Below are 18,270 nucleotides of genomic sequence, written 5' to 3' on the forward strand. Positions count from 1 at the left end.
CACAATAGATTTATGCCTCTTATATCACTAAAATCAACATCACAAATATTTGGATTGACTAACAATATAAATCCGAATACAATTCTCAATTATGTATGAAAACCTGCTAATTTGTAATTTAGGCATAAAACAATCTTGGTCCTACTAGAAGTCATGGTTAATTAAGTCATTAATATTTATCAATGAATATGGAAGACTATGACTATTTGTATCTAGTGTTGAAATGAGTCACATTATTCAGTAGACCAACTACCACAATATATGAAAAGATCAAGTTGGAAAAAAAATTAAATAAATGTCACTTTTATCAACCGTCAATAACCACCATTAACGGCAATTTCACCGGAGATTATTTTTTTTAAAAAGTACGTACGCTCGTACTTGGCTCAAGTCACCCTATTAAAGGGATCAATTATTTTAAATGGACAAAAGGCCCACAAACATTATTTCGTAATTTAAGTAAGAAAATTTTGCATTAAGAAGTTATTTTGTTGCTTAAACTTTTTGTTAACACAGTAAATCATATGATGTTACAGTAAATGTTTCACTAATCACTGTTTCAACCGTTCAAAATGTGTTTTATTGCGTTTATTAAAGATACAAAAGATGATTGGATATGTTGTCAAGAAATCGGGTTCATTGTTTTATTTACCGGTGTTATTGTACTCTTTATAAATTAATTACAAAGATCGACTTTTAATGACTTTGGTTGTTGGTACAAGGGTCTCTAATACTCGTAGTAGTTGTTTATTCTTTTATGTGCTATGTACTCACTAAGTTGTGCACATTTCACGTTAGGTTTAGTAGGTTATATCTATAATTTGCAACATGTGGAGTATCTTTGTATTACTCGCTCTAATTCTTTTATTTATATAAAATTTGAGGTAAAATAGTAGAGAGGAATATATAAGCGAAAATTAAGTACATAGATTTAGACGACTGGTAAGATATAGAAGATACTAAGCTACGTACTCGTAGCTTTTTTATTAGTCAGTGTTACTATACTTATATGTCTAGGCTATCATAACTTTTAAGACTACGGAGAATTAAATTTTAGATTGCGATATTTCAATAGGTTTCGCTTGTCAATCATTCTACGATGACTTTATAATTTTTTTTCAATCCCATCCCCTATAACCTATTTCGATAAGTGTCAAGCGAAATAGTATTGCATCATTATTTGGTTACGTAGACTCAACTTCACAATCAAATTAATTGGTTGAAACAAGAGACAACATCCCTCAAATTTTGGCAATTCAGCTACGTACATGAACCATATCCCTATCGTTGGAATTGCCCTAATAACCTTCAAATCTTGCGTCAATTTAACTATTAGTTGTTTGGTTCAAATGCACAATTTGATAGGTAAACGTAAATTATTAGAGGTGTGAAAGGTTCATTTCTAAATCACATCATGTCACACATTTAATTTCTAAGGATACAAAATCAATTTGAGTGAAATCAAAAGATTGCGAAAATTATGCAAATTTCATGGAAATGTAAATTAATTTAAGAATATGGTGCACTAAAGTCAAGTCATTAAGATTTACTTTCCATCTTTGCTGCTACAACTATAATTTTATCTTATTATATATGTCATGTTATGCATGTTTAGGGTTTACTTTCTAACATTATATTTTATGTGCACATGCTAGAAAATGAAGCCTTTAGATAGTACAAAAATTAAATAATTAAAAAAAAATTATCATGCATTATTTTTAATTAATGTTTTGATGGTGACTTATACTGATTTTCCACAATTAATGGCTAAATTAAGATGATGACGAAGATCACAATTCTTCCTCACTTCACTATAAATAAGAGTGAGTTTTTAGCAGTTTTATATCACAAAGTTAAGTACTAAATTGTTCATCTTATACTTATTAAATAGCTAAGTAATTAATTAAACTCATCATAATAATGGCTCTTCCTTCTCATTACCTCTTTTCTTTAGTGTTTGTTTTGAATTTTGCTCTTCTTTTTAATAGTTGTCTTTGTTTCAACCCTAAACTTTTGAATGTGTCCAAATATTACCATGACTCTTATTCCAATTGGTCCCCTGCTGGTGCTACTTGGTATGGAAGTCCTGATGGCGCCGGAAGCGATGGTACATTTTTTTTTACTCCTTTTATGGTTCACCATATTCTTTTATTTAATACAGGTTGTCTAACATGTAACCGACCTTTATGAGATAAATAATAAGACGTATGATTTATATTTTAGTTACAAACTTGTTTAGAGGAAAATGCCTAATTCATCAAATTAAATTAATCTTAGACTAAAATAAAACAGATTGATTATTGTTGTATTAATAACTATACTATACGTAGGTGGAGCATGTGGGTATACGAATACGGTGGATAAACCTCCGTATTCTGGTATGGTTACGGCAGCTGGATCCTCATTATATAATTTTGGTGACGGATGTGGAGTTTGCTACGAGGTTAGTATAACATTGTTTAAACGTAACTTATTGATGATTTTATTTATACAAACATGTCGAGTTTAGTTATTTGATTGTAAATTTTTACTACAAGTTAAGAATCCGTGTTTTTATTGACCCCTTAAAAAAACCAGTCGATAAATAAATTAAATGTACCACCAATGTTGACTATATGTGTTTGTATATATGAAAATTGATGGTATACAAATTGTATATTTTTTTTTTTTTGGGTCGAACTAGGTAAAATGTACGGAAAATGAAGCATGTTCGGGAAAACCAGTGACAGTGACGATAACAGATGAATGTCCAGGTTGCCCTTCGGACGAACCTCATTTCGATTTAAGTGGAACAGCTTTTGGAGCCATGGCTAAGCCTGGCCAAGCTGAAAAACTACGTGATGCTGGTGTTCTTCACATCCAATACCAAAAGTAAGAAACTACGAGTAATTAATTCACTCATGTCACTTTTCGAAAGATTTTCCATACAACAATTGCATACTGTACCACATAAGATGTACAACCATTTCACAACCCCTAAGACTTTGACTCTTTGAAGGGTTGGGGGAACCAATTTAACAGAATAATAATTTTTTGTACGTAGTTACGTAATTATAAAAAGATAGATATGGTATATAATTATATAGAATTAAATGATTAATTTAGTTCTGATGAAAATATAATTGGTGCAGGGTTAAATGCAACTATCCGGGAGTAACCGTGGAAGTAAGAGTGGATCCGGGTTCGAACCCGTACTACTTTGCATCAACAATCGAGTATACCGATGGTTTAGGAATTGAAAGTGTGAAATTAAAGCAACAATCTGGTGAATGGATCCCCTTAAAACAATCATGGGGTGCAGTTTGGGAGGTCAATGCAGATAATGGTCTTCATCCTCCTTTGTCTTTGGAATTAATTGAAGCTCAGTCTGGAGACACTCTTACCTTAAATAATGTCATCCCTAGGGGCTGGAACCCGGGCCAAACCTATCGCTCTCATGTTAATTTCAATAACTAATTTAATACTCCGTATAATCATACGTGTGTTTATGATTTTCCGAAAATTACAAATTAGGAGACTATTCGCATCAAGGTTGCATTTAACATGTCTATATATGACGAGACTAGTGATTTATGATGTAGCCCCGATATATATAAGAGGTGGCTTATATAGTGGTGTGTGTATTGTATGTTGGTTGGATGTAGGTTGTGGAATGGAAATTGTTCCCACCATCCCCTATAATGTTGAATCTATCTAAATATAATGTAAACTTTTACTTTTGTGTACACATTTATATTTTGAAAGTGTGGTCACTAGTCACACTACTTTACTTTGAATATCATTTATCTTTAAGAGAATGTGTGTCATTTGAAAGGGTTATAAAAAGACAAATATAGTTCTTGTAATCTTTTATGTACTTGCAATAATTTTATAATCTTATTAGCAACAATTTATATGGAGCTAGTTGTAACTTGTAAGTACCATGTAGTAAAACTCAAAAAGGTTATATTAATAGGGTTTTTTTTTTTTTTTTTACCATCTTTTCTTATGGAGTTAATTATACATCATAAATAAAAAAAGTAAATAAATAAATAATTTAAACATTTTTGTAAAAAGATAAAATACGATGTGAAATAAGATGCATCTTCTTGCAAGACCATGTTTAAAATTTATTGAAAACTTCGCATTTTCGTGAAAGGTAAAATGTAATGTGAATTTGACACATCTTCTTTCAAGACGGTGTTCAAAATTTTGCATTTACAACTGAACTATGCTGAACAAGGCCTAGTAGGCATTTTTGGGCCCATTGAATGAAATAAGCCCAATGGGCTTAGTACACTTTCTCGCAAACTACAAATTTGTAGTCTTTTACTCTCAATCTTGAATTCTTGATCCTAAGAGTTCAGTTAAAGTTTTCAGCTAATAGACTTGTCTTTTAACAACTTAAAGTTTCAGTCTTAGTTGAAGTGTTTAGGGTGATACGGAAACTATTCATGATCTACGATCTAATTCTATTGTACTTGTACATCATTTATCCTTTGTACCCCGTATTATATTCCAATAAAATGAATGCAAATATAACGACATGTAATTATGATTTATAAATATATCACGATTTCCATACGTCTTATACTCTTATGTATTATGTATAGGACCATGTTAGATTAAGGATAATGTACAATCTGTCAATCTGCATTATGTAATAGATTGTCTTGATTTTAAGTCCAAATAAAATAAGTTTCAATAAACCCAATACTCTAACAAATATGAACAAAATAATATGTTTTGATAACTTAAAATAAACCGAAGATAATACACCCTAAAAACGAACTTGATATGATCGACAAGTGAAATTAGCCAAATAAAACAAGCGATATACATGGAGAAGCATTAGATTTAATGGTTGTTTTTCTTGACTTGGACTTTAAGGGATATGAATAGACTTTAATCAGTTAAAAGTTTGAACTACTTTAATTTCCCTTTTCTTTTTCTTACTTAAAACAGACTTGCATTTTAATGGATGGACAAACGAAAATTTCTCTCAAAACAGTCAAAATAGCTAGAATTTCCACCCCATAAATAAAAGGAGCTAGCTAGTATTAGTAAAGCATGCAAAAATTAGCACTACTTAATTAATTAAATTAATTATAAGAATAAGCTTGATTTAAAGAACAAGTCTTTCTCCTAAGCTAAGAACTCACACATCCTCCTTACACGTGTCACATACTCTCAACTTCACTCTTTTCCCTTTTCTTTCTCATCCACAATTAACCAACCAACACTTGAACTAAAAACTAGGACTCTTACCTCTCTTCTCACCATACAAACATACAACTTCTACTACATTATAATATCATTTCACATCTTATATTATATTTCATGTACATAAATTTTTTTATTTAACCATTCATTCATCATATTGTTACTAATCTTCTCTTATGATTGATTATTTTTTTTTTTGAGTTTTAATTTGTTAAGTTTGTTTATTGATTTGTTTGTAATTTGTTCATAAAAGAAACTCAAGGTAATGTCTTTGGTTGTAGAACAACAATCAAATTTCAAACATTTTTGTAGAATTTGCAAGAAAGGATTCATGTGTGGAAGGGCATTGGGAGGTCATATGAGGGCTCATGGAATTGGTGACGAGAGTGGTGTCTTTGATGATGATGATCCGGCTAGCGATTGGGAGGACAAAGGCGGTAGTGGTGGAGGTAACACACCGCCAAGTAATAAGCGTATGTATGCATTAAGGACAAACCCTAATAGGCTAAGAAGTGCTAGAGTTTGTGAAAATTGTGGGAAAGAATTTTTGTCATGGAATACTTTCATAGAACATCATGGTAAATGTAACCCTAATGATGTTGAATCTCCTTTGTCTTCGCCTGAATCCGATGGAGACGACGTTGGTGGGAGCAAGGCCTCCGGATGGTCTAAGAGGAAAAGATCATTTAGGACAAAAGTTGAAAATTATACACCTAATTGCCCTTCTAGCGAGGAGGAAGACCTTGCAAACTGTCTTATGATGTTGTCTAATGCCGCGGTAGACCCTGTGATGGTGGAGCATCCAGATGAGTCTAGTGCTTCCGCGAGTAAGGAAGAAGAGAGGAGACATTCAATGAGCTTCATAGCTCCATACATGACATCAAGAGGACCACCGCCTTTTGATGTTAAGGCCAAAGGTGTGGCTAGTAATAATACTAACCCTAAAGGCTTGTTTGAGTGTAAGGCATGTGGTAGAACGTTTACTTCTCATCAAGCATTAGGTGGTCATAGGGCTAGTCATAAAAAAGTCAAAGGGTGTTTCGCCGCGAAAATGGATCAAGTTGATCAAGATTATAGCTATAATGGGGAGGAAGACACTTTAGGAGGCGGTAGTGATCACGAGTTCATGAGACCGGCTAAGTCATGTACCACGTACCAATTCGAACGTGGTGGATCAAGTTCATCCTTAACAAATATGTCCAAGAGGCCTAAAACTAAATCACATGAATGTTCAATTTGTCATAGAGTATTTACTTCAGGACAAGCACTAGGAGGTCACAAAAGATGTCATTGGATTACCTCTAATGCTCCGGACACTTCAACTCTAACAAGATTTCAAGAACTTCATGATCAAATCGAGCAAGTTCACGAAAGGCCACCGCCTCCCATCTTCACTCCTCATCTCTCAATCTCCGAGCAAAAAGCATTGGACCTCAACCTCCCCGCCACAAATGACCAAGACATCCTTAAGATCCAAAGAGACCCTAGGAACTCCTTGAGCTTTCGAGTTCCAACCGATGTACTCTTACAATCTTGGGGAAGTGTTAATGTAGAAATTAAGCAAGAGAGTCACGTTCATCACCAAGATAAGGGGCTTAATTATGAAAACGAGGTCGAAAATGAAAGTGATCACAAGAAGATCACTAACAATATTAGTGTTATTGAGTCTAATATGCCTAATAATGCAGATGATGAGGCAGATAGTAAGGTGAAGTTAGCAAAATTATGTGAACAAGATAATATGAGCACTAATGGTAGCACATCTCCTTGGTTACAAGTAGGGATTGGTCCAAGTAATGCAGTTAAAGCCAGCCCATAAACTATATACTATATATATTTAAGTTTCAATCAAAAACACCATAAAATTCATAGAAAAAGAAGGGAAAAAAAAGAGAGAAAATATGTTTAGGTATATTATTATGAAATTGATACACTGTAATTAATTTATATATACTCATCAACATCATATAGCAATTTTAGTATATAGTATACACTATATATTTTTTGATGGGAGTTTGTATGAAGTATGGACTTACCATCCACCAAATATTTGATTATAAAATTCTTGTGAACAATGAAAAATAAGTCAAGAACAGTTTTTTTTAATGTATCAAAGTGTATTTTTATCAGACATTTTATGATTTGTTTGCCTTTTATTTTAAAAAACATAGTAGTGAACGTATTATACTAGATTAGCTGGTTTAATTTGACAATAATATGCAACATTATTCAAATAAAATAGCCAACTCTTTGTGACAAGTTATCTTCCCTAGACTAAATTAAATTATCTGATTGATATGTATAACATGAGCATATAATATTATTTAAATTCAGTAGTTACGAGTAGTAGTTTTGTATATTATTCCTCGTTGCCAAATAAAAACTAATTGAGCTTAGAGATTAAGAAATTTGGTATTTGACATTATGCATAAATATTAAATTTACCCCATCATTTTAAACGATTTTAGCTATGCTAAGGCAAGATAAAAGATCAAAGTGAAGATAACTAGATAAGTATATACAAGTGTACAATGATGGTGTCACGTTAAGTAACCAATGGACTAGGCTAGCTTGACAACCCAATCCTATAAGTCATGGCTTGACAAGTTATTATTAGTCAGTAGTCGCAATCGCTTTACATTTTACCTATTTGATGTTAGTTTAGCAACCATCCAAAGAAAGTTGAAAGTGTCCAAACTATGACCATTATGAACAACAGTTGGCCATTAAATTAATTACTAATTGCTCCTAATTAAGCCCACCCTTCGGATAATAGTCATTAGTCAAAAATCTAATTTACAAGAGTCGGTATCTCACGCGCAACAACTTTGTAAATTTCATAAAGCTCTAGTCAATTGTACGTGTGGATACTTTTCATTGATATTTGAGGTTGTTTAATTAGCAGACAACTTGCTAAATAAAATACTAAAGTGTCTAATTTAGTTACTATATATGTTCAACCCTATAAAAACATGTTATTTTGTGCTCCATGCTTCCACATGACTAACCATAACATACTTTAAGAATTCATGTTATTATTGTATGTTCTAATCCGACCTGATTCGACTCGACTCATAATTTTGTGATATGAAAACACAGTGATGACGTTAAGAATAGCTAAATTACTAAATTTGGTACAGCAAAAGAGCAGACCTATGAAGCATCATGTTGGAATGGGCTGTGCTGATTTGTGCAGCCCACTGTTTATTATAGTAGAGTTGTTTCCTTCCAACTCATGCAAAGAAGTTCAAATTAATGCTTCTTCTATTTGTAGACAATCATAGGCAAAGCTCTACTTGTACTCCGTATATGCTATCTCATTTTGAAGAAAATCTTATACTCCGTAATACAAAGTAAATTTTAAAGTAGAAAATTACTTCTAAGTAGAAGTAAATGGTAGGGTTTAAACTTTAAATCTGTAACTTCAAAGTCACAATATGAATTTTCCAATTAATATCTCACCACTTGAGTATTTGGACCATTTTTAAGTGTTTTAACCAAATGGAAAAAATACCGTAATAAAGTTTAATCAATAAAGCATGTGATTTAAAGCATGCGAATTAAATTTGAATTGGACCATTACTTTTAACCAAAAGAAGTATTAAAATCAAATACACAATATGTACTTCATGCCAAGTTGTAATTTGTAAACACAATACTATATAGTGCTCTTAAAACTCCAAACAACTACAAGTATATCATATAAACATTTCTTACATATTCCATATTTTTCATTATTAGACTACGACTTCCAACTTAATCTTAGACATTTCATCACGTTCAGTTGGTCTAATCTCCTTAATTATCTACTAATCTATATAAAATAAAGTGTGATTTGGTCATTTAGTAAGTAATTATCTTAAATTTGCAACAAAATTAAAATAAGTTTGGTACCACTTGCACAACAAATAAGCTGCTCTCCATGTTAGAATTTAAGGACAATCACAAGTAGACTTTTAAGACTTAGTCTATTATTATTTCCCCTTAATATAAAAAGGAAGTTACTCTCGCCCCAAAGAATGCTCCACTAATATTGGGGATTAAGTGGTTACTTTCCCACTTATTTCCTACCCTTCATTTTCCATTATGCTTAGCTAAAAGATCCAATTTTAGAGGAACAAAACCACTTACAAGGAACTACATCTTAAACTTTCCTTCTTGAGAGTGTACAAATCTTCAACCCATCTTTATCTACTTAGTATTTAGTACTGTTCGCTAATTTTAAACAGGCAAAGGTAGTAAATACAGAATTATTATGACTATAAGCATCCTACAGTTTGCGATAGACATATAGTGTTATCGTGACAAAGTAATAAAACCGTGTTTAGTGTTATTTTTAGGATCATCAAGTGTGAACTTAGGAATCGAACTTAATTTTATCTAGTGTTGAGTTGATCATGAATTACATCATGAATTGATTAAAAACCAACAAAGTGGGCTTTGACATGTGGATATATATTTGAGTTGTTGCAACTATTATTAGGTCATAGCCCCGTGAACTTTAGTGTATGTTAAGGTACACCCATTTCTTCTTTTCGTCTTGTTGTGGAGCATTGCTACAAGGTTACATGAAGCTGATTACATCTTTTGACAAAATAAAGTAAGGCCAAAATAGTTTAATACTTGTATATAATTAAGTATATATTAACTTCTAGTAACTCTTTGGTGAATACAATTAAATACATTAATTAACGTTAATTATTCTTAGTCAAATTGAAACTTCACAACCTAATAAAGCTTTGAATAGTCTCTTTAACACAAAGTAACTATTCCATGTAGTAGTTTCTAACTTAATATACAATTATACATATTAAGGGATGCAAAACAAGCATACTATATAACACAAATTAATGAACATTTGCACTGAGTGTGGGACTGTGGGTGGCTAGTCAAACATCAGTTGAAGATGAATCTATTAAAAGTAACAAATCATGATTATAAATTAGGATATTGTATCACATGTAAGTTACAATAATAATTATAATGGGACAATAAGAATACCACCAATATTTAGCTTGTCTATAATGAGCTAAAGGGCACATGTAAGTTTTATGAATTTAAAAAATAAAAAAAAAATCCTTCAAAATAACTATAAAATGAACTTTTAAAAGTTCAAATAAGAGTAAATATTTATTGTATAAAAAAAAACTTATTTATTGCTAGAATAATCGTATTAATGTAAATCTGGGCATTATTGTTATACGCCCACGGATACATAATAAAAACATCAAGTACAAAGCAAAATGAAATATTCTTTGTGAAGCACTATTGATCATAAAATCATAGGGATACTCTATCTCCTTTCTAGAAAAAAATAAAATAAAAAAAATCATTCAAGATACATATGATTCTAGCTGATTGTAAAACACCAGATATTAATCCTTTACGATACTTCTATGATAATGTAATTAGCTCCAAATCAAATATCATTAATCGTAATCTCAAATATCATGGTAATTCCATATCACATCGTGCTTATTTTCTTAAATACAAGATAATATTGATACTTAAATTAGAAGAAATACAAGGAATGGAAATAATTAAAAACAATCAAACATATCAATCAAGAACACATAAGTAGAGAAACGGGCATAATTGCATAAAAATAAAAATGCTTTGAAAATAAACATGTTATATGTTTGTTCTTTTATGATTTCATGCACATAAACGCGTAATTAAGTCCTCATAAATTACGTTTGCCGTTTCTCCTCACTTAAAAGAAGATCCCAAAAAAAAAAAAAAAAAAAAAAAAAAAAACTAAAAAAGAAAAAGAAAAAAAAAAGGTATAAATGAGCTTGGTGGAGGAATGCTTGTCACCTACTCATATAAGCTTCCAATCTCCACCTTCTTCTCTCTCACATTAACTTTTGTGCAAAAAAAACACACCTCACGCAAAGTTCACCCCTCACTCTTACAAAATTCTCAAAAAATAAAAAAGTACTCAAATTTATAAGCTTTAAGCTTAATTTATATACTATTTCAAATTCAATTTCCCCTGTTTTTTTTTTTCTTTTTCTTCTTTACTCTGTTTTTACCTTGATTACTCTGTTTCTAAACAAGAGGAACAAAAAAAAATGGAGAGACATAGATGTAAACTTTGTTTAAAGAAGTTTGCAAATGGGAGAGCTTTAGGAGGGCACATGAGGTTTCACATGCTTAATCATGGTATCGCTTCGAAACCCGACTCACCACCACCACCACCACCTAGCTGCGAAACGGTGTCGGAGACTGAATCTCCACCACCATCGTCTGTGTCACACTTTCTATCATCGAGTGATTCAGAACACGAAGACGAGGTTGAGTTTGCAACTCGTGGTGATGATGAATTTATTGTCGTTGAGCCAACTGGATCATCTTCACTTGTTACTTTACAAGATAGAGAAAGTGAGACGGAGTCGTTTATGAAGAAGAATCATCCTACTCGAAAGCGAAGATCAAAGCGGATTCTTCAGAAACCGGCTTCTTCAACTTCGTTTGATTATCACTACTTTCATCATCATCAACAACAACATTATGTTCAGGATGGTAGGAATAAATCGAGTGGTTCGAGTGCGGTTGATGTTGAGGCGGACCCACCAGGTAGCTCGATCACGGAAGTAACTTCCGATGAAGACTTAGCCTTCTGTCTCATGATGATGTCTCGTGACAAGTGGAATAGCTCAGTTGGTAAGCGTACTACTGCAACAACAACAACAACAACGATGAAGAACAGCAATAATAACAAGAAGATGAAATACAAGTGTGATACATGTAACAAAGGTTTTAGATCGTACCAAGCATTAGGGGGTCACAGAGCGAGTCATAAGAAACTTCGAGTTAATGAATCTGAGCAAAGAGCTGATGATTACACTAACGAAGACGAAAATCGAGTGGATGATGGATCAGATTCGATGATAAAGAAGGTTCATGAATGTCCAATTTGTCTAAGAGTTTTTGCTTCTGGACAAGCTCTTGGTGGTCACAAAAGATCTCATGTTATAGTTTCGAATAATGGGGTTGATCATAACAACAACTTACTTGATAATAGTAAGATAACCAAGATTATTACTCGTGATAGTTTGATTGATCTTAATCTTCCTGCATCTGTTGAAGATGAAGATGATTCAGCTGTTTCTGATGTTCATTTCTGATCAACAAAATTTTTAAAAGTCAAAAGGTAATTTTTATTTTTATTTTTAAACAAAAAGATTAGTATTGATCAACTTTAATTAGCATTGTTTTGCTAGTAGTTGAGTTTATCATATGACTTAGTCATTTTTTTTTTTTTTTTTTTGAAGGGTTGGAACAAATTTGTTTGATCTTTTGTCTGTAATTATCAATTACTACTATTATGAGTACTATTGATGTTATTGATACGACTGTCTCATTACTATTAATGTAATCGTGAAAAACATATTTATCTAGCCAGGTAGGGTTAAATTTTCGAAAATCGAATTATATTAATTAGTTAAGTTACTACATTAGTAGTGGTATGTAGTTCAGTTTCATTTGCTAATTAAGTTTGGCTTTAAGTAATTTTATTAGTATAGTTGAGATTTGTTTAAGCTTAATGAAGTTGAAGAAGGACTGTTCCTAGTTTCCAGCTGTTTTAGCTAACTGCCTCTCCAATTAGTTTATTCCAACTACTTTTTTTTTTTGGGAAGTTGAGATTATACTCTAAATATTTTTTTTAAAGGTAAAAAAAAAAATAAAAAAATAAAAAAAAAAAAGGGAAGGAAAAGGTCAGTCCGAAAAAAGTTGAATAAATAAGAACCTTGTATTTTTAGGGGAATAAAAATAGTAAGTTCCACCTGTCAAATTTGTATCATACAGTTGGGTCAAGCAGTAGGAAGATCAGCAATGTGTTATTTTCTTGGTTGTTTAATGACATATTGACATGTACATATACCATAGTTTCTGTTTCTTTTTTTTCTAATTACTGTTACCTTATATTTAATAATACAACTTTTCCACAAATTATTTATTCAGTATTTGTAGTTTTGTACTACTACTACTACTACTCATCATAGTGTAACAAAAAGTCATTTAAGATAATGCAGTATATGTACTAATAATAATGTACTCATTTTTAAGTTTTTGATTTGCTTAATTTGTACTACTCCGTATGGTATAACCTCACACGCATTATAACATAAAACATGTGTAGATGTCTTAGCTTACCTAGTACTTCACCAAAATGACCTAGGTTATCAATTATTGGTCCGCGTTTAGGTTGATCATACGTACTCTCTTCAACTCGTTTCTATTAATTAGTTTTTAAAAAAATGATTTTTGATTTACTAGTCTAGTGGAAACTGATGATTTGTGCGTGATTCAGAGTAAAAAGTTAATAATCACTGATCCATAATTATTAATTTACTAATGTTTTCAATACTCGTTAAAAATAAATTTTGTCGATTTTTAAGTTCAAACCTAAATTTCCTTGGAATATGTTTTATGATAAGTTTTTTTTTAAAAAAAAGGGGGGTTGGAGTTGAAGTAGGACTACTAAATTTGGTAGGTATGAGGTTTGTTTGGTAATGAGTCCAACAATAGAACTGTAGAAAAGCATGGAGAAACCCAGGTTCACACTCACTCATTTATAATCAATGCTTGCAACCAGTTTACTGCTTTCATTTGTCCCCATTTTTCAGCACATTTTTTCTGTAATGCAGGCCATTATATATATTAGTAGCACTTTTTTTGAAAAAAATAAAAAAAAAAACATATAAATTTATGAATAATATTAATAAAATAAAATTATAAATAGGGTGGGGATTCCACCACCCCTTATAAGTAAAGGTATTATTCCATTGATTAAATTGTTCTGTTGTCTATCCTTTGGGGCCATGCATATTGCATGATGCACCCAAAAGCTTTGCCTATACCCCTGTTTATGTTGCTTTTTCAGCCCCTTTGATTTGGTGCATGCCTAAAGTTACCCATCTATTGCTTGGATTCTGTTAATATCTTCAAATATCTTTTCTCATTTTTTTATATTAAAATTACACTGTGTATTGTAAATTTATGCTGATAGGTGTCAACTGTCAAGCCTCAACTTATAAGATCATACGAGTACATTAGTACATATTAAACTCTTTGTGACTCTCTATACAATCAAAAATCGGTATTATTGCACTATTGTTAAAGGGGTGCTATATATGTACACGAAGTAACTATATTGGCCATCAAACACGCATTGTTAGTGGCGTAGAGAAAACATTTTAGCCTTGAATAGTTAATGTCCTCCCTTACTCAGCTGCTCCACACCTCCACGTCATTTTTTTGAGCTCAACCTTAAACACTATAAGGTAAAAAGATAATTAAAATGGAGCACTAGTGCGCCAATTAGTATGTAGTTTTATTTTTCGGCTATTTCACCAAATGCCACTGAGCACTTTAAAAATTCACCAAATGCTATCGGACTTTTCAGAATTCACCAAATGCCACTGAGTTTTTAAAAAATTCACCGAGTGCCATTAATGACTAACGGTCGTTAGTCATTAAGGCTAATTATGCCACGTGGTGGCTTATGATTGGTTGCTTATTAAATTAGTAAATTAATTACTTAAAAAAAAAAAAAAAAAAAAAAAAAAACCACCCACCATGACCCAGCCCCAACCACCGTCTGTCACTGCCACCACCATATCCCCGCCTCCAGCCAGTCCCCACCGTGGCGGCGACCATCCTTGAAGAATCGCGCCGACGACCCAGGCTAGCCAGCCCGCACCGACGACGCAACCCAGCCACCATTCCCGCGATTCACAAACTCTATTTCTCTCTCGAAAATCCCTCCCCTCCCCACCGCCGACAACCAAACCCCCCTTCCCCACGTCGGAGAACTCAAATAAGTTCATCCCCTCCAAGCTCCACCCTTTCAACCACCACGCCGGAACCCTAAATTAAAATCCCCAAAAATCAAAATCTAGGGTTTCGACACCTTAAATCCCAAATTCGAAGCCCCCTCCACTCACCACTGTTGGCGTCCAATGATCCCTTCCCGCTCCGGCAAACCAAATCCGCCCCTCCCCCTCCCATCTCCAACCCCTGAACCACCTCGCTTAAACCCCAAAATCGAAAACCTTAAAATCGAAATTTAGGGTTTCGATTTTGGAGATTTCAATTTTGGGGTTTTAGGGTGTCGAGGATGGTGGTTTAAGGGGGGGAGGTGGATGGAGATGGTAGGGGTAGGGGGAAGGGTGGCCGCCGACACCAAAGAGGATGTTGGTCGTCGGTGGGGGTGGGGGCAAGGGGTTGGGCTGGCGTAGGGGCGGTGGTGCCGTGGTGCGGTGGGAAGAGTGGCTGGGGTTTTTTTTTTTTGATTTTTTTTTTTTTTGAAAACTTCTGATTTTAATTTTTTTTTATAAATAAAATAATAATAATAAAGTGAACCAATTAGAATACACCACGTGGCATAATTAGCCTTAATGACTAACGGAGTTAACTGCCGTTAGTCATTAATGGCACTCGGTGAATTTTTTAAAAACTCAGTGGCATTTGGTGAATTCTGAAAAGTCCGATGGCATTTGGTGAATTTTTAAAGTACTCAGTGGCATTTGGTGAAATAGCCGTTTATTTTTAAGGACTTTTTTTTAAGTAAATAAGTTAGAGCTAGCTAGAGAATAGAAACCCAATCGAGAGTGACATGTTGATAAATCTTTTGCTTTCCCTTAATAAGTTTGTAAGAAGTAAGAACTTTAGTGGCTTTAAATTGAATAATGGATGCTTGCCTCATTTTTTTTTAAGGATCAATATATGGAAATGGCCAATGGGTATCCTTTTTTCTTCAATAAGCTTTATATCTTTAGGGGATCAGAAGAATAATAATTATTCATGAATTATACCCACTTGTTTACATATATGCTATATCATCGGTCTCGTAGTCCCCTTCTATATAAAAACGACATTTAAGTTATGGATTGTTTAGGGCTTGTTTGGCATCATTTTTTGTTTTCAGTTTTCTGTTTTTTTGAAGACTAAAAACCAAAAACAGGAAATAAGAAAAGGTGTTTCCACTTTTCTGTTGTCAGTTTTCAAAATTATCACGATTTTAATAATTCTAAATAATTTTTGATTCATTATGTGACATATATTGTATACTTTTAAAAAACCAAAAACCAAAAAACAGAAAACCACAACGATGCCAAACGAATTAACTATTCAATTCGTGTCTTAGGATTGTTATCTGATTTAATTACTCTTTTTTTTCAAGCGAGTATATCTAAAATTTTGTTTTAATATAGAAGTTTATATTTAAACTAACCGTTAATCCATTATTCTATTAAAACTAACTCCACGTAAATGCGTTTTTAACTAAAACTTACTAAATAATAAGAGTAGTTAACATGCCTTATAAAAGGATACGGGATAAGTACTATGTGCGTATTCAATACATAACAATAGTGTCCGTGTATCGAACTAAGTTTGGTCTAGTGAAAAGGAGAATACATTTCAACCATGAGGTTGGAGGTTTAATCCTCACTAGTGACAATTTAGGGGATAGGATTCCCGTACCTTCCCCCACTTTCCCAAATGGTCTAGCACGATAATCTAGGTCGGGTTGACCCATAAGAGGTATGAGGGGTTTTGGCCCGAAAGGGCTCTTCATCTTACCTACCAAAAAAATATATATACAATGATTTCCGTATACTATAGATAAGTTCAACATAGACCAATTAAAATGATCGCACTAATAATGGCCGCAATCTCACATTTAAATCGATCGTTGCAGAATTTATAAAATTTTCTTGCATAATAAGTAGTTTATGTTATACTAATAAGCAATAAACAGAAATAACTTATCTCTTGATGCGTGAACCAAACTGACAATAGCCGCGTCGTGGAGAACCACTGACCTAAAAGACGATTCCGCGCTACCTCCCGGTGCAGTAGACAATTGCGGTCGCCCTCCAGGATAAGCACGGCGCCGGAGTTTATGTGCACTCACAAACCCGACTGGAACTCAGAATACTTGCCCAGAAAACAGAACAGGAAGAACATGTGTTTAAATAATTTTAGAGAAGAGAGAAGACTGATTGTGTGTTATATTTTGGCTGAGAAAACCACCGAATATTTATAGGGTGAAGAGGAAAAACGGGAAGCATAAAAGGTGGGAAGAACCTGGCCAAGAAGATGACCAGATTAATCTAGTCAGTCAACAAACGAGGCAAGAAACAAGGGAGTGAATTAATCAGCTAAAATCAAGGGATTAATGGCTGATTAATCAGAAAATCCCAACAGTCAAAAACGGATACTTGGAATATTCTGTTAACAAGAAAAAGGAAATAAAATTTCTCCAAAAAGATAACAAGGACCCACGCCCGCGCATCGCATTCCCCAAGACCCCAAGTCCCGAGGCCCGAGCCGACCCGGCTCGGCGCGCGCGCGTGTGTGTGTGTGGAGTAACACACACCTCCAACTTACTCAACTAAGTAGTGCTAAAGCACTACATTATAAAAACAAGGAAAAACCTTCCTCCCCAATCAATGTGGGACTTTTCCCCTTCCATTGTTTTTCTCTCTCTCTCTCTTATTTTTTCCTAACACTCTAGCATTATATCAAGAACTTCCAACAGTTTAGTACCAGTACTTTCTTTTGTATGCATCTATTCTTGACTTCTTGTACATTTCTGAATAAGTTTGGAGTATAAAACACACTTTTTCATTTAATCATTCTCATTTCTCAGCAATGAGGGTTTTTCGTGGAGAAGGGAGTACGGAATACAAGGGTTTGTTAGTAATTCATGTTTTAATACAATTACAATAAAATTTTCACCAAAAAAAAAAATACAATTACAATAAAATAAAATAAAAACAAAGTAAAACATAACTTTCATTTTTTTTTTTTTTACGAAAAACATAACTTTCATTATTAACTACGGTATTAATATGCTTGAACCATGATCATCAATTATAAAGAAAGTTCACGGAAATATACGGACGAACAAGAATAAATTCAACCTAATAAAGCTACTTGTTAGTCAATCCATGGTCCATTCCTTTGAGTTGACCAATACCGCAATTAGGGCAACGTAAATTTTGAGTAGAATGGACTATGGAGGCCAGATTTAATTTACTAGCTTATTAGTAA

General features: G+C 33.1%; 2 protein-coding genes and 1 pseudogene across 2 annotated transcripts; all 3 read left to right on the plus strand.

Moving 5' to 3' along the window:
* Positions 1 to 1,859: 1,859 nt before the first annotated feature.
* LOC145638442 (putative expansin-B2) lies at positions 1,860 to 3,509 on the plus strand. The gene is made up of 4 exons (XM_081689408.1): positions 1,860 to 2,107; positions 2,331 to 2,443; positions 2,684 to 2,871; positions 3,132 to 3,509. The coding sequence occupies exons 1-4, from the start codon at positions 1,921 to 1,923 to the stop codon at positions 3,454 to 3,456; spliced, it is 813 nt and encodes a 270-aa protein (XP_081545534.1). The 5' UTR covers positions 1,860 to 1,920; the 3' UTR covers positions 3,457 to 3,509.
* Positions 3,510 to 5,317: 1,808 nt separating this feature from the next.
* LOC145640648 (zinc finger protein ZAT9-like) lies at positions 5,318 to 7,021 on the plus strand. The gene has a single exon (XM_081691890.1). It carries the CDS (start codon positions 5,468 to 5,470, stop codon positions 7,019 to 7,021), a length of 1,554 nt encoding a protein of 517 aa, XP_081548016.1. The 5' UTR covers positions 5,318 to 5,467.
* Positions 7,022 to 11,055: 4,034 nt separating this feature from the next.
* On the plus strand, positions 11,056 to 12,752 carry LOC145638443 (zinc finger protein ZAT9 pseudogene; annotated as a pseudogene).
* The last annotated feature ends 5,518 nt before the right edge of the window (positions 12,753 to 18,270 follow it).

The sequence above is a fragment of the Chenopodium album genome, chromosome 7 (assembly GCF_948465745.1).
Source record: "Chenopodium album chromosome 7, dcCheAlbu1.1, whole genome shotgun sequence".
Taxonomy (NCBI): Eukaryota; Viridiplantae; Streptophyta; class Magnoliopsida; order Caryophyllales; family Amaranthaceae; genus Chenopodium; species Chenopodium album.